The sequence below is a fragment of the Protobothrops mucrosquamatus genome, unplaced genomic scaffold (assembly GCF_001527695.2).
Source record: "Protobothrops mucrosquamatus isolate PMUCROS unplaced genomic scaffold, P.Mucros_1.0 scaffold125, whole genome shotgun sequence".
Taxonomy (NCBI): domain Eukaryota; kingdom Metazoa; phylum Chordata; class Lepidosauria; order Squamata; family Viperidae; genus Protobothrops; species Protobothrops mucrosquamatus.
This window is the reverse complement of record NW_015386492.1, coordinates 299,660-321,026: the sequence shown is the minus strand read 5'-3', so window position 1 is coordinate 321,026 and position 21,367 is coordinate 299,660. Positions and strand designations below refer to the sequence as shown.

General features: G+C 36.9%; 1 protein-coding gene across 1 annotated transcript in view; it reads left to right on the top strand.

Annotated features, from left to right (window-relative positions):
• Window positions 1-21,367, top strand: part of HMBOX1 (homeobox containing 1) — a 51,204-nt gene that overhangs the window by 7,419 nt on the left and 22,418 nt on the right. Inside the window, exons 2-4 of the mRNA XM_029283538.1 lie at window positions 3,925-4,404; window positions 6,599-6,684; window positions 16,519-16,629. Of these exons, the coding sequence (XP_029139371.1) occupies window positions 3,925-4,404; window positions 6,599-6,684; window positions 16,519-16,629 (677 nt within the window). The remainder of the gene's footprint in view (window positions 1-3,924; window positions 4,405-6,598; window positions 6,685-16,518; window positions 16,630-21,367) is intronic.

Sequence of the window (21,367 nt, the reverse complement as noted above, 5' to 3'; positions counted from 1 at the left end):
TGTGTGTGTGTGTGTATGAGAGAGAGAGAGAGAGAGCCTTGTTAAAAACAGAATGCAGAATAAGTTCATGTCAACACAGTGAAAGAAGCAGCTAATTCTGTATCTGTAACACAGATACACAGTATTTACACACATTGTCCAAAATTGCATCATTGGGAAATGGTAATGGATTTCTCTCCTTCTAAAATAGTCATTAAGAGTCAGCATTGTGTGTATATGTGTGCAAAATGATAATGTTCAGAATTTAGATGACATTTTCTGATGAATTGTTAACATTCTAAGAAGAAACATGTCAAGCCACTCTTAAAATTGCCAATAAATCCAGCATCTTCATGTAGTCCTATGCATATTTTCCAAAAGAAATAACTTATGTTTTTTGGGGTGGTGGTGGATGGGGGGGACTTAGAATAAGTGTATTAAGGACTGAATCTATTATGTCTTCATTTCTTTGGTTTTCTACAATGGAACATTTTAGGGCTATGCAAGCACATTGGATTCAAAGACGGATAAGTGCTTCAGGAATGTCTGCTATTTCTTAAAGCAGTTGTGTATTTTTTGGGAAATATGTAGTTGCTCCTTGTAAAAGCAGCAGCAGCAGCAGCAGCAGCATGATCTCAGGACAGGACAGATTTTGTTTAAGTTATTGCATACAAATGCCGTCTTTTTTGCTTTTGAATCTGAAGTGTCACATAGCTCTATAACATTTTTTTCCTAGCAGATATTAAGTCTGATTATCCAAAATTTGTGGCTGAGCTTTGCTGCTGGTCATTGTCAAAATCCACAAAGTCCCTGGCATCCATTCACTTTTTTATTTTTACAAATTACAAAAGTAAAAAATAGCAGTGTATATCAAAAATCTGTGTTTGTTTATCCAAATGTAATTATCGTAATACTTAATTGAACAGCACTTTTGTAAACATGATTTATAGTTATCTGTGTGTTTTTTCCTGCTTCTGTAATATAAGCACTATAACCTGCTTTTTAGTTTAACTAGTGCTATACCAGCTCAGGTTCTGTCAAGCTTCAAATTTCCATTTCAGTTACTTGACAATGGCAATTGTCAATAAAGCATTAATCCATTCCATACTTTTACTTTTAATGTTCCATTTTCAAAATGAATGAATTAACCCCACAATTTCAGCATGGTACTCAGGAACAGCAAAAGTGCCTGCTTGCCAACATATTTCTTTGGTTGCTGACAAAGTTCCTATCTATAAAGGTTGTTCTGGTGAAGTGGGATTTTTTTTTAAAAAATCTGTCCACAAGTATAAAATTCTTTTTCTATAAGGTATATTTTGAACCATGTATTGTTGTTTCCTGTGTCTTCCATTACCCATTATTGCTGTTTTGTTATTTGGCTTATTGGTATATTGGAATAAATCACAAATTCTACAGAATCTAGTTGATATGATATTATTTAAAGTGGTGTTCACAAAACTTCTGGGGTTTTGTATCAGAAAGTAGAAATAGGATGTCATTTTATGGATTTAGATAGTGGGAAATTTTGGAAGGGCTATCATGTTTCCTTAGAGTGGGTTTTTGATTTGCAAGAAAAGAGAGGACGCTCCTTGGTTGATTAATACACTTGTAACTATCAGATTTTTGAAGGATTGAGAAATGGATCATTTAAAAAATGTTTCATCTTTTCCTATATGAAAATTATTTGTTCCAATTTAAAAGTCCTCCAGAATTTATGACAATATATATATTTATTCTGATATTGTTGGAAAGGATGAAACAGTTGTGTTTCTCCAGTAAGCTATAGGGATTTATTTCCACTTATGAATACCATAATGTATTTGTGAGGGAGTTGTGACACCATAAGTAGAATACTTGCCATGTAGTCTTAGGCTCGGCCTAAGTGGAAGACTCCTTTAAGCTATATTGGCCATTAGTTATGTCCAGAAAAATGGTGTAAGATAACGAGCATCTTTATATGAAATCAGCTGAGATGGTACTTTCCATCCTTGTAGTAATTCTTCAAATTCTTAATTTCTTTTCTAAACACCAGTTCAATTTTAGTTGATGTAACAGACAAAAGGAGAAATTCCACCCCAAACTATAAGTGCTTTCTACTGTTGTAGTCATTAGGATGGAGATAGATAGTCCTTTTAGAACAACAGACATGTTTGGAATTTAGAGAACTGTTGAATGCTCAAAAAATGGCTGCCACGAGTAGGATGTCTTTATTCACCAAATGGCTGCCTAATTAACAAACACCCATTTATCAGAACTGGGAAGTCTTGTTTCTTCCTCTCTCTCCTGTTATTAATTCAGTGAGAATCTCTTTGCCACCCCAAATTATATTTTTTTTCTGGGTAGGAAAATTATTATTTCCAGCATCCACCATTTTCATTTTTTAAACAACAACTAGGAGGGTAGGTAGGACCGAGAGAAATATTAGAGAGAGGGGGAGGGGAGGGAGGGAGTGAGAGAGGGATCTCCAATGTTCAAAAAATACAGTTTGTCATATTAATGTCATTGTTGAATTTGAAATTCTATGATCACCTGTTTTTTAAAACTTTCAGACTTATTTATTTTTTCACATTTTCATGTATTTCTTGACTTAGTGTCAATGTTTCCAAATATAGTATGGTATGATTTATATGCTATTTAAAATTAAACTATTTCATGGTTTTTTTCAATCTTAAAAAATAGTACACAAAAAAGGCCTTGAGATTAAAAAACAGAGGAAAACTGTTTTCTGATGGGGTTCCCCCCCTGTTTTTTAGGGAAGGAAGATAGAATTCTACCTCTCTGTCCATAGCTTTTGCAAGATATGCTTTTTACAATTTTCTTTCTGTTACTATCGCATCTTCTATTTCGTTAATAAGTCAAAGTTTGAATGATTTTCCCCCCCAGTATATTGGATTATTGCTTTACTTGTAATTTTGTGATGTTTTTTCTGCTGCCGGGCACATTTCTTTCTTTTTAAAAATGTATATTTTATTGATTAATTTTAATATTTATTCTGAAGGCCTTTGGGTGGAAAATTGACCTAAAATGCTAATATAAATAAAACAACATTGCTTCTGAAATTGTGGGGAGTTGCAAAATCAGGTTACTGTATTGATGTGGGAACTTGCTTTAAAAAAAGGGTCAGACTTTCTATTGATAGGGTTGCCAGGTCTGTTTCCAAAAAATAGCGGACAAGCGGGGGGGGGGGTATTTAAGTTGTAAAAAAAGTAGACTGTACAGCTTTAGATTATGTACCATTTCATCATAAAGCTTTTGAATTAAAAAAATGTCCACTATTTTGCAAAAAAAAATAGTGAACATAATGTGAAAAAAGCGGACTGTCCACTCAAATAGTGGACACCTGGCAACCCTATCTATTGATAATCATTGATTTTAAGAAACTGAACTAAAATAAAATATACAGTATGAAATGTACAATTAACAATGACAAATGTCTGCCTGTAGGCTTATAATCCTAAATAAACAGACATAAAAAAGGATGGGAACAGAATAATACAATCAAATCTCTGATCCAGCTTGCTCAGTATTGTCTAATTTGTCAGCAGCTCTCTAGGATTTCAGATGCAAGATTTTATGTATTGATTTTATTTATTTGTTCATTTTCTGTATTTCCTAGGGACCTAGGTTTATCAGGGTGATTGAACAGTGAGTACACTAAGGCATCCTATATGCAAGAGTTGTACTATCATGGAAATGTGGGCTTTCTGGAGTGGAAAAACAGGAATAAGAAAATATGATAGAGAAAGAGAAACTCTTAACTTTAAAACAATTAATTATTGAATAATAAATATACTTGCCATGAGGTTCATTCTGAAGAGTGGGTAGAATATCTTTGTGCCTTATCAGAGTACAGTGGCCGATAGTGTTATATGCTGGGGAGAGGAAACTGCACCTATATTTAGTGGACGTGCTTAAATGAAATGTTTCTCATCTTTCCCCCCCCAGTCTGCTGGAAACCATGTTTCACTACACTGATGAACCCAGATTTACCATAGAGCAAATAGATCTACTTCAACGCCTGCGGCGTACTGGTATGACACGGCACGAAATCCTCCATGCTTTGGAAACCTTTGACCGTCTTGACCAGGAACACAGTGACAAGTTTGGGCGGCGCTCTGCCTATGGGAGTGGATCCTGTAGTAACAGCACCAACAATGTTCCAGCGTCTTCCTCTACAGCCACAGCTTCCACACAGACCCAGCATTCTGGGATGTCCCCATCTCCTAGCAACAGTTATGATACCTCCCCACAACCTTGCACTACCAATCAAAATGGGAGGGAGAGTAACGAGAGGCTGTCTGCCTTCAATGGGAAGATGTCACCTACACGTTACCCTCTGGCAAATAGCATGGCTCAAAGGTCATATAGCTTTGAAGCCTCTGAGGAGGACTTGGATGTAGATGATAAAGTAGAAGAATTGATGAGGTAGGCAAAGTTGTATATTATGGATCAAAAATTACCCATTCCCAGCTTCTTTTTCTTCCTGTTCCCTGCAAAAACACTTCAGAGTGTTGGATAGTTCTGAATTGGTTTGTTTATTTTCCCAGATCAAAACTTAATTGTCTTAGCCAGTTGAAGGGAGATCTTAGATCTTTATTCATCTGGTGCATTCTTCACAGCCTTAGTTTGGATTTGGATGATTATCTAATGCAAAAACTGACTTGGTGAAACTACCAATGAGTGACACTTCTGACATGGCAACTGGTCATTTAAACTCTTGAATGCATTGCTTAGGTGCAGAAAGGCTCAAGCATAACAGTTTCCTCAACCTAGTGGCTTTCAAGCATCCTCTATTACAGACATGTCAAACTCGTGATGTCGTGCAACGTACCGGGAGAGTTTTGCCATTACCGGCAATAGGGTGGGCGCAGCTTCCAGATGATGTGCCGTGGGCCAGCAGTTTGACACCCCTGCTCTATTAGAATAGGTCAAGAAAAGCTGTTGTGGGGATCTTTTTTGGTTTAATGAAGAAAATAGATACTTGAAAATAGAATTCTGATTGTAAGCACTGGGCTTGGAAGACAGTGGCTTTGTGTAGTTCAGCAGCATATAGGCCAGGACTGAATGTTTTTAAAAGACCCAATGTGCATATATTATTATATAAGCAAATAATCAGACATACTTAAGAAAAAAGCCCACATGTATGAGTCAGCCATAAAATAATATGTATTTCCTATAATTATGCAAACCCCAAAATTGAACTCAGCAAATATATATAAATTATCCAGAGTATCATATTTATGTACCTTAAAATATATTTTACATGGTTTATCTGATTTTGCCAGAATAAAGAGAAACAAAGAATTGAGGAAGATAACACTCAAATTTAGAATTACTTTTAAGACAACTGAAAGCATTACTGAAGTATGGTTTTTACTCAGTTATAAAGAATGGAAATTTAAAGAATTCTGATGTGCACAGAGTTATGGATATGACTTTTACTCTTTGGCCATGCAATGTTGGAACAGCAGATTTATATATCTATTGGCTGCTTCACCATATCAGTTACTAAAATTTTGGTCTGTTACCTCTTCTGTTTATTACTCAGCAAAGCATGTTTTCTACCCAGTGTCCATTCTCACAAATCCATTATAATTATTGTTTCATAGTGAATATTGTTTCCTAGCATTAAGAAAATGAACGGTTACAGTGATAATTAGGGTAGATTTAATAGTCTAGTGCAGATAGATTTATGAGGAGTAATTATGAAATAGCCAATTCTGTCTTCCTGACCTGTCTGTGGAGTTTCTTGCTCCATTTTGCTTCTCACTCCTACAGACACCCATGCATACAGATTAGTTTTAAGTTCAGTTTTGCACTGATGTGTGCAACGCATATACTTTAGTTCCCCTTAGTGAATTTCAGGGAGACCGTTCACCGAGTGATGCACGTATGTTGGTTATAGAAAAATGCTGATTGCAATGCCACAGATCTCCATACCAAAATAAAGAATATTTTAGTTAAACAGAGGTAGAAACTTCATTATTGGAATACCTGGAGAACTACTGTGAGCTTGATTTGGGCTGGACAGAATAATAATCTTATTTCATACAAAACAGCTCTAGGCATTCCACACCAAGTGGAAGATGGGGAAGAATCACTCTATATGTAACACCAGAAACATTCAAATTGTCCCTACTTCTAATACATTTAATAAATAAAACAAAGTAAACTCTGCCTTAATAATTGTAGCAATTTGCTTCAGGTACACTATCTGGTTCTTAAATCTAGGTGTTAATGTGGTTTGCTCTGATTTCTCTCTTTTTAGCAATATTTCCTTTGTGGAAGTCTCATTTAATGATAGAAATCGTTACTGCTGCCATTTCCCCTCCTCCCACCCCCAAAATGTTAGTTGCAGAGATTTATTCATCCCCTGTAATGAAACTTTGTACATTCCATATGGCTTGCATGAATTTATACAGACTGTGAGTCATCCATTTTCCTTGTATGCTTTGATCCACCAGTGACACTGATTAAAAGAAATGTCTGCTGGCAAGGGCAATATATCAACCCCCTCCCCACCATTCTCCACAAATGCATCTTCAAATTCTACTTTGGTCCTCTTTCTCTCTCTCTCTCTCTTCTCTTTTTATTTTTCCAACCCCACTCATTTTGATAGGAGGGACAGCAGCGTGATAAAAGAGGAAATCAAAGCCTTCCTGGCCAACCGGAGGATTTCGCAAGCAGTTGTTGCACAGGTTACAGGTAAGAGCTTGAAAATGTCCCCTTTTCTATTCTGAAGTGTTGCTACATCATCTTGCTCATTTGCTGGCTAGTGCAGGTGTTGGCATATTGCGTGGCTTTCTGCATTGCAGTACCTACCTGTCAGGGTAGATATAATATATGCCTTTGATTTAATATCCATTGTCATACATGTCATGAAACTTCCTCAGTGAATCAGTGTTTTTATTCCCCGTCTCTCATCCTGCCTAATTTTTCCTCAGCTTCAATGGCTCATGCTAGCAGGATTTCCCCCCTATAATATTGTAATGAGTATCAAGTGCTTTTAAAATGGCTTTTTAAAAAATTCTAAAAATCACATGTGGTGATCTTATTTCAGTGCAAAAAAAATGCAACCTTTGGACTAACTGATTTAAGGAAGACACTACCTCAGTTCTCAGGATATTTACCTGGAAAAGTTTTTAATTATACTTGGTATATTACATCCATAATTTGACCTTTCTACTTAAGCTATGTGGGTAATACTACTCCCGCACACTCTTGGTTTCTCATTGCTTACCTTTTACAAATAATCCCCTGTTTAAGAATGAATTCTGTTCCCAAGGTCTGTCCTTAAGTTGAATTTGTATTTAACCAGAACAGTATTATTGTATAATACTGTGTAAGTGAATATTGTGTAATGAACTTGAACTATTGTGTATTTAACTTGAATCATTATCTATTTAACTTAAATTTTGCTACAGTAGGTTGCAGCCTTAAACCAGTGTGTTCTTACCCAGCAACTTGCTCTGTTTGTAATAATCATATATAATAAAGATGCTATACAAATACAATATGCAGACATAAGTAGTAATTTTATAAGTATATTTATATTCCACCTTTTATTCTAGGATTTTAAGCTAGCATACATAGTTCTCTCTTGCACCCCATTTTTGTCATAATTCCTATCTAAAGTAGGCTGACGTAATGACTATCTAAAATGAACCTAATAAGTTTCCTGACTTTGCAGGAATTTGAATATTCTCAGTCTTAATACAACATTCTAACTATGTGAAACTTGGTTCTCCAAGTGGAGATTTTTTACTCTTTAAATAAACTGGTAGCCATTTATAAAAACACATTGTTGAAATAATTATTTTTAATCAGTTCAAAACTTCAGGAAGAGGAGAGAACAACTCCGTGCATCAGAGGCATTACTCAGTTGAGTACATGTTTTAAATTCAGATTTAAAGTCCAGTTCAATTTCCTGTACATCTAATTTAAAAGTAGCAGTGCTAGAAAAACCTCTCCCAATTAATGTAGGTGATACTGGTCTACGTGGATCAGTAATCTGACTTAGTAAATCCATCACTTACTTTGCTATTGATAGGGTTTATGTTTTGAGGAATCTCAGAAGAAGGTGTAATCCAAGAATTATCTCTAGTTGCCTTTGCTTGATTTTGTTGCATGGTTAGTTCAAAAGCTGACATACTATAAAACAAGTCAGAGAGCTTTGGTGACTAGTAGTTGGAGAGATTGAAATGAGATTATTGCTGCCTTCTGAGCTTAGAATTTTGATGACTGTTCCTTTAATAATGGTCCAAAGTTGCAATGGCCTTGGAAAAAAATGACTTATAATCCATCTTCAAAGTGATGACCATCATACCACCCCTGCAATTACAAGGTTGAATTCAGGCACTTGGCAACTGGCTTGCATGATTGCAATTTGCAACCTTCCCAACCAGCTTCTGACAAGCAAAGTTAATTGGGGAAGTCAGATTCATTTAACAACTACATGAGTCACTTAACAACTGTGTGATGCATTTAACAACTGTGGTGAAAGTGGTCACAAAATCATGTCTGGCTACGTGATGACTTGCTTAATGACTGCATTGCTTAACGATCGAAATTCCATCCCAATTGTGTAAGTCGAGGATTATCTATAGGCAAGCAGTCTGCTACTTTATTAGAATGACTCCCCAAATATCAGTGGTTAACATAGCTAGACTTATATTGAATATGGCCCATCAGCATTCCTTTTATGGCCCAGAGAGGCCAAAAAATTGTCCCAATTGTTCATTTTTGGAGGAATTGGGAAGATTTTAAAGAGAATTAAGGATTAACATCTGTAGGACACAGAAATAAATGCATAGGTATGTGTCAGGTATGTAGATATATGTATAATGTACATGATATATGCCTTGTGAAGACAAGAAGTTGTTAAGAGATAATTACTTATGAACAGTTGTGAATTTCAAATTTCCTTTTTCAAAGTAGTAGGGGATTGCACTGGTTTCCTTTACTCCAATTTCTTCACTTTTATTTCTTCCAAATCTCTTATTAACATATAAAATGTTACAGAAAAGAATAGCTGATACTATAGTAACTTAAAAATCTGGTTGGTGTTCTTCTCCAACAGCTTCCAGGATAATTTAGAAATCTTCAATTGAAATAATGAAGCAGCGCCACCATAGTTAGGGGAATAAACATGTGAGTACAGGTAGTCCTCAACTTACAACAGTTCATTTGGTGACTGTTCAGAGTTACAATGGCACTGAAAAAAGTGACTTATGACCAGTTTTCACACACTTGGAGCCTCCCCATGGTCACCTGATCAAAATTCAGATACTTGGCAATTGGTTCGTAGTTACGACAGTTACAGTGTCCTGGGGTCATATGATCATCTCTTGTGACTTGACAAGCAAAGTCAATGGAGAAGCCAAATTCACTTAACAACTGTGTTACTAATTTAAGAACTGCAATGATTCAATTAATGACTGTTGCAAGAAAGAGCATAAAATGAAGCAAAACTCACTTAACAAATGTCTCACTTAGCAACATAAATGTTAGGCTCAACTGTGATTGTAACTTGAGGACTTACTTGTACTAACAAGCATTCAAGCTGGATCTTGCTCAATAATGATGATGATGATGATGATGATGATGATGATAGAGTTGGAAGGGACCTTGGAGGTCATCTAGTCCAACCCCCTGCTCAGGCAGGAAACCCTATACCATTTCAGACAAATGGCTGTCCAGTCTCCTCTTAGAAACTTCCAGTGTTGGAGCATTCACAACTTCTGGAGACAGGTTGTTCCACTGATTAAAATCCATAATGTAGGGTAACACATAGGAAAACTCACCCAACTAGGTCATAGGGCTCCCAAAACTAAATGCAGGCAATGAAGGAGATAAATACAGGTAGTCCTCAGCTTACAATGGTTCATTTAGTGACCATTCAAAGTTACAACAAAAAGTGACTTATGTCTGTTTTTCAGTTACAACTTTTGTAGCATCTCCATGATCATGTGATCAAAATTCAAATGCTTGGCATTGGTTCACACTTACGACCATTGCTGTGTCCCAAGGTTATGTGAACATTTTTTGCGACCTTCTGACAAGCAGAGTCAATGGGGAAGCCAGATTCACTTAAGAACCAGGTTAATAACTTATCAATTGCAGTGATTCACTTAACAACTGTGGTAAGAAGAGTTGTAAAATAGGGCAATACTCACTTAACAAATATCTCACTTAACAACAGAAATTTTGTGGTCAATTGTGGTTGTACGTCAAGAACTACCTGTATAGTGTATATATATATAGAGAATCTATAATCCACCAGACTTTAGTCAATTGCCTCTCCCAGCATCTTTCATAATAATCCCTGCTTTAACTGCTAGAAATTGTTATTCACCATCAATTGGAGGACGATAGATTCCTTATCCCTGGAATATAGGATTCAGTCTAAGATTCAGAAGAATGACCCATAATAGGCTAACAGTATTTCCATGCCTGAAAATGGCCTAGATGCCAGCTATGGTAGTTGCAACTGATCTTCCTCACACAGTGTAGTAATATATCTCCAGAGTGATTTCTGCAAAAATGTAGAGTACTCAGATAATCTTTGAAACTTTCACTTTTGAAACCTTGTAGCTTATTTTGGTTATACGTTGCTCTTTGAACTTGTGATACAAGTGTGTAGAATATTTTTAATGCGTGTTCCTTGCTGTTCAGAAGAAGATAATGTTCAGTTAGGCCATAATTAGTGCCCTGTTTCCTATGTGCCAATCATGTAAGTAAATAATAAGCAGACTGTTTTCAGAAGTGAAGGCTTTATTGTTATATTCAAATTATTAAACACTTGAAGGTAGACATTTAGGCATTCCTAGTCAAATTTAATATTTCAGTGAATACCCAAGTGAACAGAAGCTGACACTTCCTATACATGGGGCATAGTTAAACACAATGTCTTTTGGCAGATTTAAATGCATATTTATTATTTATGTGCAGTTGTTGCAGATTCATAATAAGAAAGTTATGTGCAGAAGCTTGAACAGCTATTTAGTCAATGCTTTGTAATGCCTCTTTTGGCAAAACAAGTTTCCAAATACTGTATTACTTTTGGTCATTAAGATCCTTTCTATTCTTGCTTTGGAATTTTTGCCCCTCTTCCTTGGAGAGCTGTTCTAACTAAGAAATATTCCTAAGTCTCTTCCCTTTTTCAATAACAATCAGCTGTGGGGACTGCAAAGACCATTTCAAGGCCCTTATCTTTCTTTCCTTTAAGTCAGTGATGGCGAACCTTTTAGAGACCGAGTGCCCAAACTGCAACCCAAAACCCACTTATGTATCGTCGGGTGCCAGGTGGGTGTGGCCCATTGGCTGGGTGTGGCCCATTCGGTGGGCGTGGCTGCGGTGGTAATGGCAGACTGGGTGGGACTAAAAAGTTCAATCAATCAATTCCAACTTTGCAAGATCTTTTTTTTTCCCTGTGAGAAGCTGAAATTGACTGATTGATTGAACCTTTTTTTTTTTGCACACGGTGGTGGAGGTCTAAAGCGAAAAGGTTTTATAAAATCCAGCTGAAGGCCTAGGACTGGGGCGACGGCGCACGTGCCCAAAGAGTGCTCTGAGTGCCGCCTCTGGCACGTGTGTCATAGGTTCGCCACCACTGCTTTAAGTAATTCATGGTTGTTTTGGAGGCATGTTTTGTTGCCTTGGTGAAATATCCACCCTCTTTTTGTCTTCAGTTTCTTCACTGACTTAAATGCTTCATCTCTTTTTCTCTAAGTGTATGTTGTATAGTTGTGGTCGAACAGTTCAATCTTTGTTTTATCAGTCCAAAGCACTTTGTTCCAAAATGTTTCAAACTTATCAAGGTTTCCTTTTGCATATTTTAAAATATAATTTCTGTGGTGAGGTCAGAGAAAAGGTTTCCTTCTGTCAACTCTCTGATAACAAATCTTTGTTCTATAAACAACACTGTATTGTGGACAGATAAACTTTTCAGCAAATCATGATCCTGGGATCTCTTTTGCAAATCTGACAGGTTCCATGTAGCTCAAACAGAGATTTTTCTTGATCTTCCAGTTCTGCCTGGTTGGCTTCTCTGCCATCCTTTCCCTTCCTTCCCCATGTTACCAACCAATCCCTTTTCCTGAATGTGAAGGAGTGACAGGCTCTGAAGAAGATGATAAGCTGGAGCTTTTTTTTAAAGGAACATTCCACAATTTTAAGCCTTGCCATGCCAGTTATCCAGAATTTTCAGTTCTACTTTCCTGTGTACCCTTTTACAAATTGCCAAAATATACTTATTCTTAGTTACCTTGGAGAGGCTTTAGAAAGCTCTTTCCTGGCTAGATTCTCTCCAGTCCTCCACATCCAAACTGATTGAGTCTGGTCAGTTTCACTGTCCCCTCACCACTGAAGAGTGAGGAAAGAGGGTGAAATTTACCAGGAAACCTAGAGCATTTTCTGTTACATAAAAAACTCCGAGAAAAGGAAAAGTCTGCTTCAGCTTCAGATTTATAGAGGGCAGAAAAGCTTCATTCACCCAATAGCCCTGCATGAACATGATTACCAGCAAGGTGTCCTCAGACACGGCTGAGGACATCCTGTCACTGCTCATGAATAACATGGTGGAGGATAGTTCTGTCTTCTGGCTGGGACTTAATATCGGTAAGAGGAATTACATGCCCAAGCTACCAGTGGGCCATCTGAACTCTTTCAGTAAAGGAAGAGACTTTACTCCTTGACTACAATTGTTTAATGCTACATATTGTCACTGCCTACTAATCAAACGTGGCACAGGTTATAGAGAAGCTGTTCAGAAAATTTTGCTGTAATTCTTATTTTCTCCTTTGCAATGGAAATACCAGCCTTCACAAGGTTACTCTTTCCCGTAACCGAACTATAAGAAATGGAAGAAAATAGCTCACTAAAAGAAGTGTCCCGTCTGTCTGGCAGCCAATATACAACTGGCCATGAAGGTAAGGAACTCGGCAACCAGATCTAAAGAGTCAGTTCTGCAAAAGACCAATTGGAGCTCACTATATTGTTGGCCTATATATTATTGTTGACACTGAAGCTCCTCTTCCATGGATCATGAATTGGCCAGAAGGAGAGACTGGAGCCAGCATAAAAGGGAAATCACCTAGAACAGTCTTGGGCTGCTCTAGCATCAGGCTGGTGGCAGTATGTAATTTCTGTGTGAGGACACATCCTCAGTAAATAGTATCTATCTCTCTGCTGCCATCTTCGCTCTCTTCTTTCTTTTTGTATGGCTCCTCTATTCTTTTCTGCTCTTCTTTGCACCCTTTGAGTCTCTCTCCACTGCTAGAATACTATCCAACTATTCCACTTTTCCCACCATTTGTTTTCCAGATACTTTCTCTATCTGCATCCTGACTTCCAGCACAGGATCCCATCTTCTTTCTCTCTATTCCTGATCTTACTCTCCCCAAGTTCAGCAACGTATAAGAGAAGGGTTTCAAAGGAAGTTTGAGGAGTATAAACTGCCTTAGGAGGAGGGAGGATACGGAGGATTAGTAGCTATCTAAAGATGCCAACTTGGGTGCCAAGCATGTCAATGAACTATACCATCCAGGGTGAATTTTACCTACTTGTTTATTAGGATTTTCATTCAAAATATAAAGAGACATTCCTGTTCTTATTGATGACTTTCTTGGAAGGATTAAAAGTAGAAAATGGATAGAGAAAAAAGCCCCAAAAGCCATAAAATAAAAATATATCTAAATTAAAAAGGGACAGAGTTGGTATTGTTTGTCACAATTGTATGATTACAATTGTTTGTCACAATTGTATGATTACTTTCTAAAGGGGATCCTATGTAGAAGAAATCCTACATAGAACTGGTAATTTGGAAGCTTTGTTTTTCTTTTTAGAAACTATATTTTTGGGGTTGGGTTATGAGATAAACAAGACAGTGGCAGGCTGGGCATGGTGTTATTAATATACAGATAAGGCAAATGACAATATGAACAGCTAAGAATAGCTTGCACAGAACACTCAGTCATCATTCGGCTCTTTCTTTAGTGCTTGCTCCCTCTAGAGGTCAGATTGGAGCATAACATATGTTGGGAGCAGAAAGTGGGAGATAGAATTAGAGGTTCCGTTACAGGAATTCAGTGTAATCAGTGCCAAAAAGTGTTTTGTGCAAAAGGGATATTTTAGAAAACTATTTTAAAATGGATAGGGAAGTAAAATTTAAAATGAACATTGAAATATGCTTTAAAGGAAAGTGTCTCCTCAAATGTGAATTTTATAAAATGTTGAATCCTGTTCATTAATTATCAAAAAAGCTCTCCCAGTTCAGGCTCAAGATTGGGGGCGGGGAAGGGGTTGAGTGACTAAATAAACTTCCCCTTCAGATATGTGGGCTATTTATTATAGGAATTGTAGTCCTGAAAGATGGTACATTGTGGTAGAGTTCTGTTAAACTGACTATATTCTCTCTAATATAGTTTTAATTTCATTGTGAGTTACACAATGACAATAAAGATATTCTATTCTATTCTATTTTATTTTATTTGAAAATATGCTGAGATGTATTTACATGTGCCAACCCCTTATGTGTTTCTCAGTTTCCTCTTTTTCCCACTGCAAAATGTAAAGTCGGCATCTAGGAAAATATCCCCACTTTCTTTGTATGTGTGGGAAAGGGGCTGTTTGGCTGTTTCTCTCCCTGCATTTTGGACCAAGCCAGCGCTAAATGGTGGCTGGCTGCTGTTCTCTCTCTGGTGTTCCATGTGCCTGCTTTGCTCATTCTGACCAGTGCAAAATGAACAGCTGAGTGAGTCATTCCATTTCCTGGTGGACGTGTTCATAATGTCCTCTAAGCTCATATCTTGAACTCCCTCTTCCTCCTCCTTTCACTCCACCGTTCCCTATCTTTGCAAGCAGTCGGAGCAATTAATCACAATAATGTCATTTGAAAATTAGGTCTCTTCAACTTAAGAGCTCAAAGCTTTCTATATTAAAAAAAGGCTGTCATTTTTGTAATGTACAGTGTGTGTGTGTTCTTCCCCATAGACAGCGAAACGGTGAGATTACTGATTGAAGGAGGAGAGTGCAATCTAACCACTATAACTGAGAAGTGTAATCATTTTTATCTGCAGTTTCAGGTTGCTCTTTAAAAGCCTTTATGCAGTAGAATAGGTTGAGAGGTATGCATAAGTATGTTTATAGACCTCAGCACGGAAGTTTTATAATCACAGGAAGTTATAAGGTTGCTTTATCCCAGATCAAGCCCATGCAATCTTTTATTTACATTCCTTTAAACATTTTAATTCTGCTTTTCCAGTTAAAATTTTCTCAGCATATTTTTAAAGTCAGGTAATGGCAAACAGGCCTCTGACAGAGGTAGAGGACTTTTCCATTTTTTGCTATCTGAACTAAAGAATCAAAGGAATGATCCTTTGATGCAAAGCCTATACCCTTCTCTGCATTAAAGATTCCCAAGTACAGGAATTTCTGAGCTTAAAATGTATGGCCTCTGCAACATCAATAACACCAAACCAAGGACAGTCAAGCTGGCTGTTATGTCCATCAGAGTGATCAGCTAGTGGCATTAAGAAAAAGAAAGCAGAGGCAAAGGAAGATGTGAAATCATGAGGAAGCAGATTTGATAGCATTCTTTTGAGCAGTTCCTTCACAAGAATGGCAATAAACAAGATTTAGGCTGCACTTTTAAAAGCACTTTGTAAGGAATGCATCTTGCTAAGCAGAGTGGTAAAGTTGTGAGTAAGACTATATAGAATTGCAATGCATGTTTCGAGTTGTGTTGTGTTGTGTTGCAACAAATTTTATCTTCCATAAAAAATTGAGAAGATATATTGGATAAGAATTACAGCCCATACCCGCTTGAAACTATCCTGTACAGGAAATGCTTTAAATAACTTATAAGAAATGCACAAGCTTGTGTTTTAAGAGAAGGGCTCCAAAAATATGGGAGCAGCTTCAGAAAACAAGGCCTTATTCCGTTATTGTTTTTAACTCATGCTAGAGAATGTTTTGTCAGCAGATTTTAAAAATGGCAATATAAAAGAGTTGTGCTTTCAAGCACAAAAACTTTAGGAGATGGAATTGAAAAACATTAGCAAGAAAGATAAAAGAATTGTGTATTGTTCAATTGGTGGCATATGGAAGACAAAAACATATTATGCTAAAGAACTTAGTGACTTATTAATTATTTAGCTTGTTCTGTAAATTCCTGATGGATGGAGGGACAACTCTACTTTCTCAGTGGCTGCTCTGAAGCCATATTTCCTGACCACTGTCCCTTCTACAGTGTTCATAGTTGTTCTCCGCTTTCTGAGATGTTTTTAGATTTTACTATCTTGCCTTTTTATGTTGGAAACTTGAGATTTTCTTTCATCAAATCAAACAGGTATTTTCAGGAATTCATATTACAGGCTAAATGACAGGTAGATTCACTGAGCCTTGTTCAGATTCTTTGCAAGCAGCTTAAAGCATCTGTGCATAAGTATGTGCTTTGCTATTTAAAGAACACAATTGGCTGTATGGAAAGGAGATATCTGATGGTTGCTTCTCCCATGTTTCTCTTTGTCTCCCATGCAGGCATCAGTCAGAGTCGGATCTCCCACTGGCTGTTGCAACAGGGATCAGACCTGAGTGAGCAAAAGAAAAGGGCCTTTTACCGATGGTATCAGCTTGAGAAATCAAATCCAGGTAAATAAAATCAAGCTAAGATCATTTCTTCTAAACTATGCCTTTTGTCACAGGGCTGTGAGTGTTGTTGGCTTCTCCATGCTTCAACCAGCATAGAACACACATTCTCCCCATACTCTTTCCCCAGTCTCAGCTTGTCAAAAATTATTATTTGAAAGTGGCAGCTGAGGGGTTGGAGCACTTTGCAAATAGGCTTGACTATAATTGGGGTTATTATTTTAATTAGGCTAAGAAAATCTTTCCCTACGTCAGACATGTCAAACTTGTGACGTCGCGTGACATCGCGCAACGTATTGGAGCTTTTTTGCCATTGCCGGCACTGGGGTGGGTGCGGCTCCGGTATGATGAAACTGGCCCCTGGGCCGGCAGTTTGACACCCCTGCCCTACGTGGTGCTCTTCAGGTATGTTGGGCTCCAATTCCCACAATGTCAAGATCAAAAGTCATGTTGGCTGGGAATTTATAGAACTAAATTGCCACACATGTAGAGGAGACCAGGTTACAGAAACGTAAGCAGTTGTGTGTTTTCCCACCACTTTCTGTTTTAGCTCACATCCTTGATTAGTGGTAGCTGAGTGGCCTGTTGACTAGACTAATTAGCTTTTTCTGCAAGAACACAGTTGTTTTTAAGAAGAGAGAATGGCCAGGAACATTTATTTATTATTGTATACCTGCCCACCTTAAAACCAATCTTTCGGCAGCTTTCAGTGCAATAATTCAAACAAAATATATAGCTAAAACAAAAACAATAAAACAAAAACTAGGAAAAACAAAAAACCCTGGCACTGCAACCACATATTTCTCATGCAACCCATCACATTCTTGTCCCATTAGGACTTCACCTTATCCCATTGCTCTCCGGATGGTAAAAAGGGTGGCACCCTGTCAGATCTCCAGTGGGAGGACGTTCTATAGGGCAGGGGCCTATAGCTCTTTTGGAAGGCCGCATGCATGTAATCTACCCAGGTTGTAATTTTCCCTCTTAGTGTAGAGCAAGGAGAGAGATGGATGTCCTAAAATATAAAAAAATCAGAGTTGAAATGAAATTTGGAAAGGATCTCAATGGTCATATAGTTCAACCCTCACAGATGCAAGAAATCTATTATTGAGATATGCTGCCAGGTGGCCATGCAGCTTCTATTTAAACCTTCTAACAAATAAAACAACTTCTGACAACTTGAACTATTCAATGATAGAAAGAGAGCTTCAGAAGATAACATCCCATTCTTCACTAGAGTGCCTGAAGAAGATGCAGAACAAAAACTTGTGAAGGTACATAGCAATATGTATTATTGGATGGCTTTCAACTGAAGGAGATGAAACTTCAGTGAGACTTCATCTGCTTAATATTTCAGAAAAGAAATTCTTCTTGCCTTGAGTTTCCTTGTTTATTCTTGATTCCCAAACTTCAAAAAGCAGAGCCAAACAAAGCTGGGGGGGGGGAATATTGTAATTTAATGCCATTGTTTCTGTGCATTCCTTAATAAGATTTTTGGTAATTTTTCTGCAGTTGCATGATTTTCTTCTCTCAGCTAGTGTCCTTGCAATAGAAAAGTAGGGTGTCAACGCTGCTAACATCGGATGTTCTTGCTTTGACAACAGATGGAAATGCAGCCATTTTTCTCTATTGCTTTTAGAGTTAGTTGATGCTGGGAGGGGGAATGTGGATGAGAGCCCAGCTAGTCATAACAATAATAACTCAGCCGTGGGAACCCAAGGTCATTGGGCCCAGAGTTGATAGAGTTTTGGCAGGCTGGAGAGCTAATTGAGGAATGTGATTTATGACTGTTTATTGGAGGAAGGAATTGTGCTTTGTTACTTTGTATCCAGGGGAGGGGAATTTAGTTTTTGGTTTTGACTATGTAGTACCAATACTTTGTTTCTCAAATAAAAGATTCTTTAAGGTAAACAATGCCTCAAAGTTCTTATGAAGAGTTTCATCTGTCGGAAACATGACATTAGGTTCATTATATCTCCTCATAAGACAGGCGCAATATGAAAATAGAAATCTCTGTGTTGGCAATAGTTACATAGTATAGGAAATACCAAGATTTTTGGTGACAGTTATTTTTATGATATAAAGAACAGGAACTAAAAATTAATATATCAAACACTAGGGTAAAGAAAATTAAGTGAACAATTGCAAACCATATTTAAATGTTTAAAAACTAGAGCCAGTAGATAAAGTTGTATTTCTTGGTAAAGTATTTATGAAAGATGGGAAATGAATGGAGATATTCTAAGGCATGAAATTACTGGCAGAAAGATAGTGGGGTAGCATATAATTTATTGAGTCAAATGAATGTTGAAAGAGGTGAAAAAATGCTGTGTATAAGAGTTTGCTTCTGCTCATTTTGTTACGTGGAAGTAAGAGTGGGATATTTCAGAACAAACATAAAAGTAAATCAAATGTAATGGGAATGGTTACTTAAAAACATGTGTGGTAAAACAAGAGGATAAGGTCAAGAACATATACAGTAAGTGCTGAATGAATATGGATTGAATATGAAAGTGAGTCATCAGGGTGAAAAGAAATAGATTGAAATGATGAAATGAATCAGGATCAAATCACAAAACAAATACCTAACAGAAGAGTAAATGGGTTGAGAGGAATGGACAAACTGAGAAAGTCATGATGGGATGGAATTGATAAGAGAAGTGAAAAGTTTTAAGACAAAAAACAATGTGTGACGCAGTTTGCCAATGTGGTGAAAAGAAGAATGATTTTCAGGAAGAACTAAAAAGGCTTCTTGGATGATAAGTTATTTTTTTATTATTATTATTATTATTATTATTATTATTATTATTATTATTATTATTATTATTATTATTATTATTATTATTATTATTATTATTATTATCTTCAAAGGAAAACAAAGTCTAGTTGCCTTTTGAAAAATCACCTTTGGGACAAATATAGGGAAATACAGTGAATGGCTTTGATATAAATTAGATTAATCTGTATTTTCTTATTTCATGCCTTTATTTCTTTGACATACCATGGCTTATTTCTTTTCTGCACTTAGTATAATGCTACTTATACATGACAATAGCAGGATATGTATGAATATGGAGAGTTTGCCAGATAGTTGCTTTATTCTCAAAACTTGAAAAATTAAATTGCTCCAGCTTGGAGGTGTTATTGTCATTGTTAATACTGCTTTGTTTGAAGCCTGTCTCTTAGTTCCTGTCTGTATGCATATGAGGTTACCTTGCTAAGATTAAATTTTGGTTAAGTTGTTGCAAATTGTCTTTCCTTTTTCCCTTGGTAGGCATCCCATGAACATTATGGATTTTTAGTGTTGCATATCATTTTTGTGCAAAGATACAGTATAGAATCTCTGGACATTTGAGTTTCAATTATATATTTGATAAGTAAGCACAAATGACAGCCATCTATCAAACAGGCATAATTAAGAAAGACCTAGCACTCATGTTTAAATCTAAAAAAAGTATGCAAAAGGAAGAAGAATTGCTAGGGATGAGGGGAGGGAAACCCCCAAAACTCAGCTATTAGCTTTTGGTTGCAAAAATACTTATATAAGACACATCTTTGACCAATGTATAGGATCAGGTTGATAATTCTTTTATCATTATATGCTTTAGGAGAGCAAAAGTAAATGAAGTCTATAGATAGCTGAATAATAGTAAATTCTTTTAAGTATCTTTCCGTTGGAAAAATGCGTACATTTTCTCAGAATTTTGTATTCAGACTTGAAGGCTGCTACAAAGGTAGACTTTTAAGACACTCTGACAGATATTGCAGTACCCTTGTTTTGACATCCAGAATGTTAATTCATTTGCTCTGGCTTGATTAGTCTTATTGGCAAATAGGTAGCCGGGCAGCCTCTATGAGTCGATGAGTGCATAACCTTGGCAGCACTTTCCGTCTCTTTCTCCAGGTCATCACCAATTTAAGCAGACATAGAGATGTGATGGCTTTAGGCTTGCAGTCCAGACATAGCAAATGCTGAGCTTTCTCCTTGGGCTCTATCCCATGTTCTCCTTGTTTGAACATGTATGGTTTTGTTCTCTACAAGGGGAGGAGAAGACATTCTTCTTCCATAAGGCAGAAATTTGTTCAGTTTGTTAATGTTTTAGCGAGGCTTGAGTGTGATTCACCCTGTCTGGCCTACTATTTCAAAGGGCCAGGCTAACCATGAAAATAGAAATACTCCCTCCCACTCCCATTCTCCTATCAAACCCATTTAAACAAAGGTTTTAAAAGTCCCTTTCCTTGTGATTTTCCTTTTCAAATTTTGTGGATCAATTTTTTCCTCCCCCTGGATTTCAGGGATGGGTTCTAATAAGTTAGCTTCAGCATTCCTTCTAGTCCCCATGGAAATGCAGTGAACTTCTAAAGGAGAAAAAGAGTGAAGTTATGGAATAAGAAGTCAGGGGAAGGACAGTGAGCCAACAAAGAGATTCTGTGTGTTTCTTTTAATTTATATTTATATTTTGTCTAACCTGAGAACACTACCAATCAGCCTAAAACCCGCCCAGGGTCACTTTGCAGAGTGAGATGGTTGGCATATAAATTTAATAAATAAGTAAATAAATGGGGGACTCCACTTTGAAATGCATATTTCCCCAAGATATTGCTGCTTCTAAGTGTGTTGGACTATAATTTCCACAGTTCCTGTTCAACATTACCTTTATGGGAAATATAAAAATATACATCTGGAGGATACAAAGACTTGGATTTAATGTGTACTATCATCATTGTGGATGCATCTCTT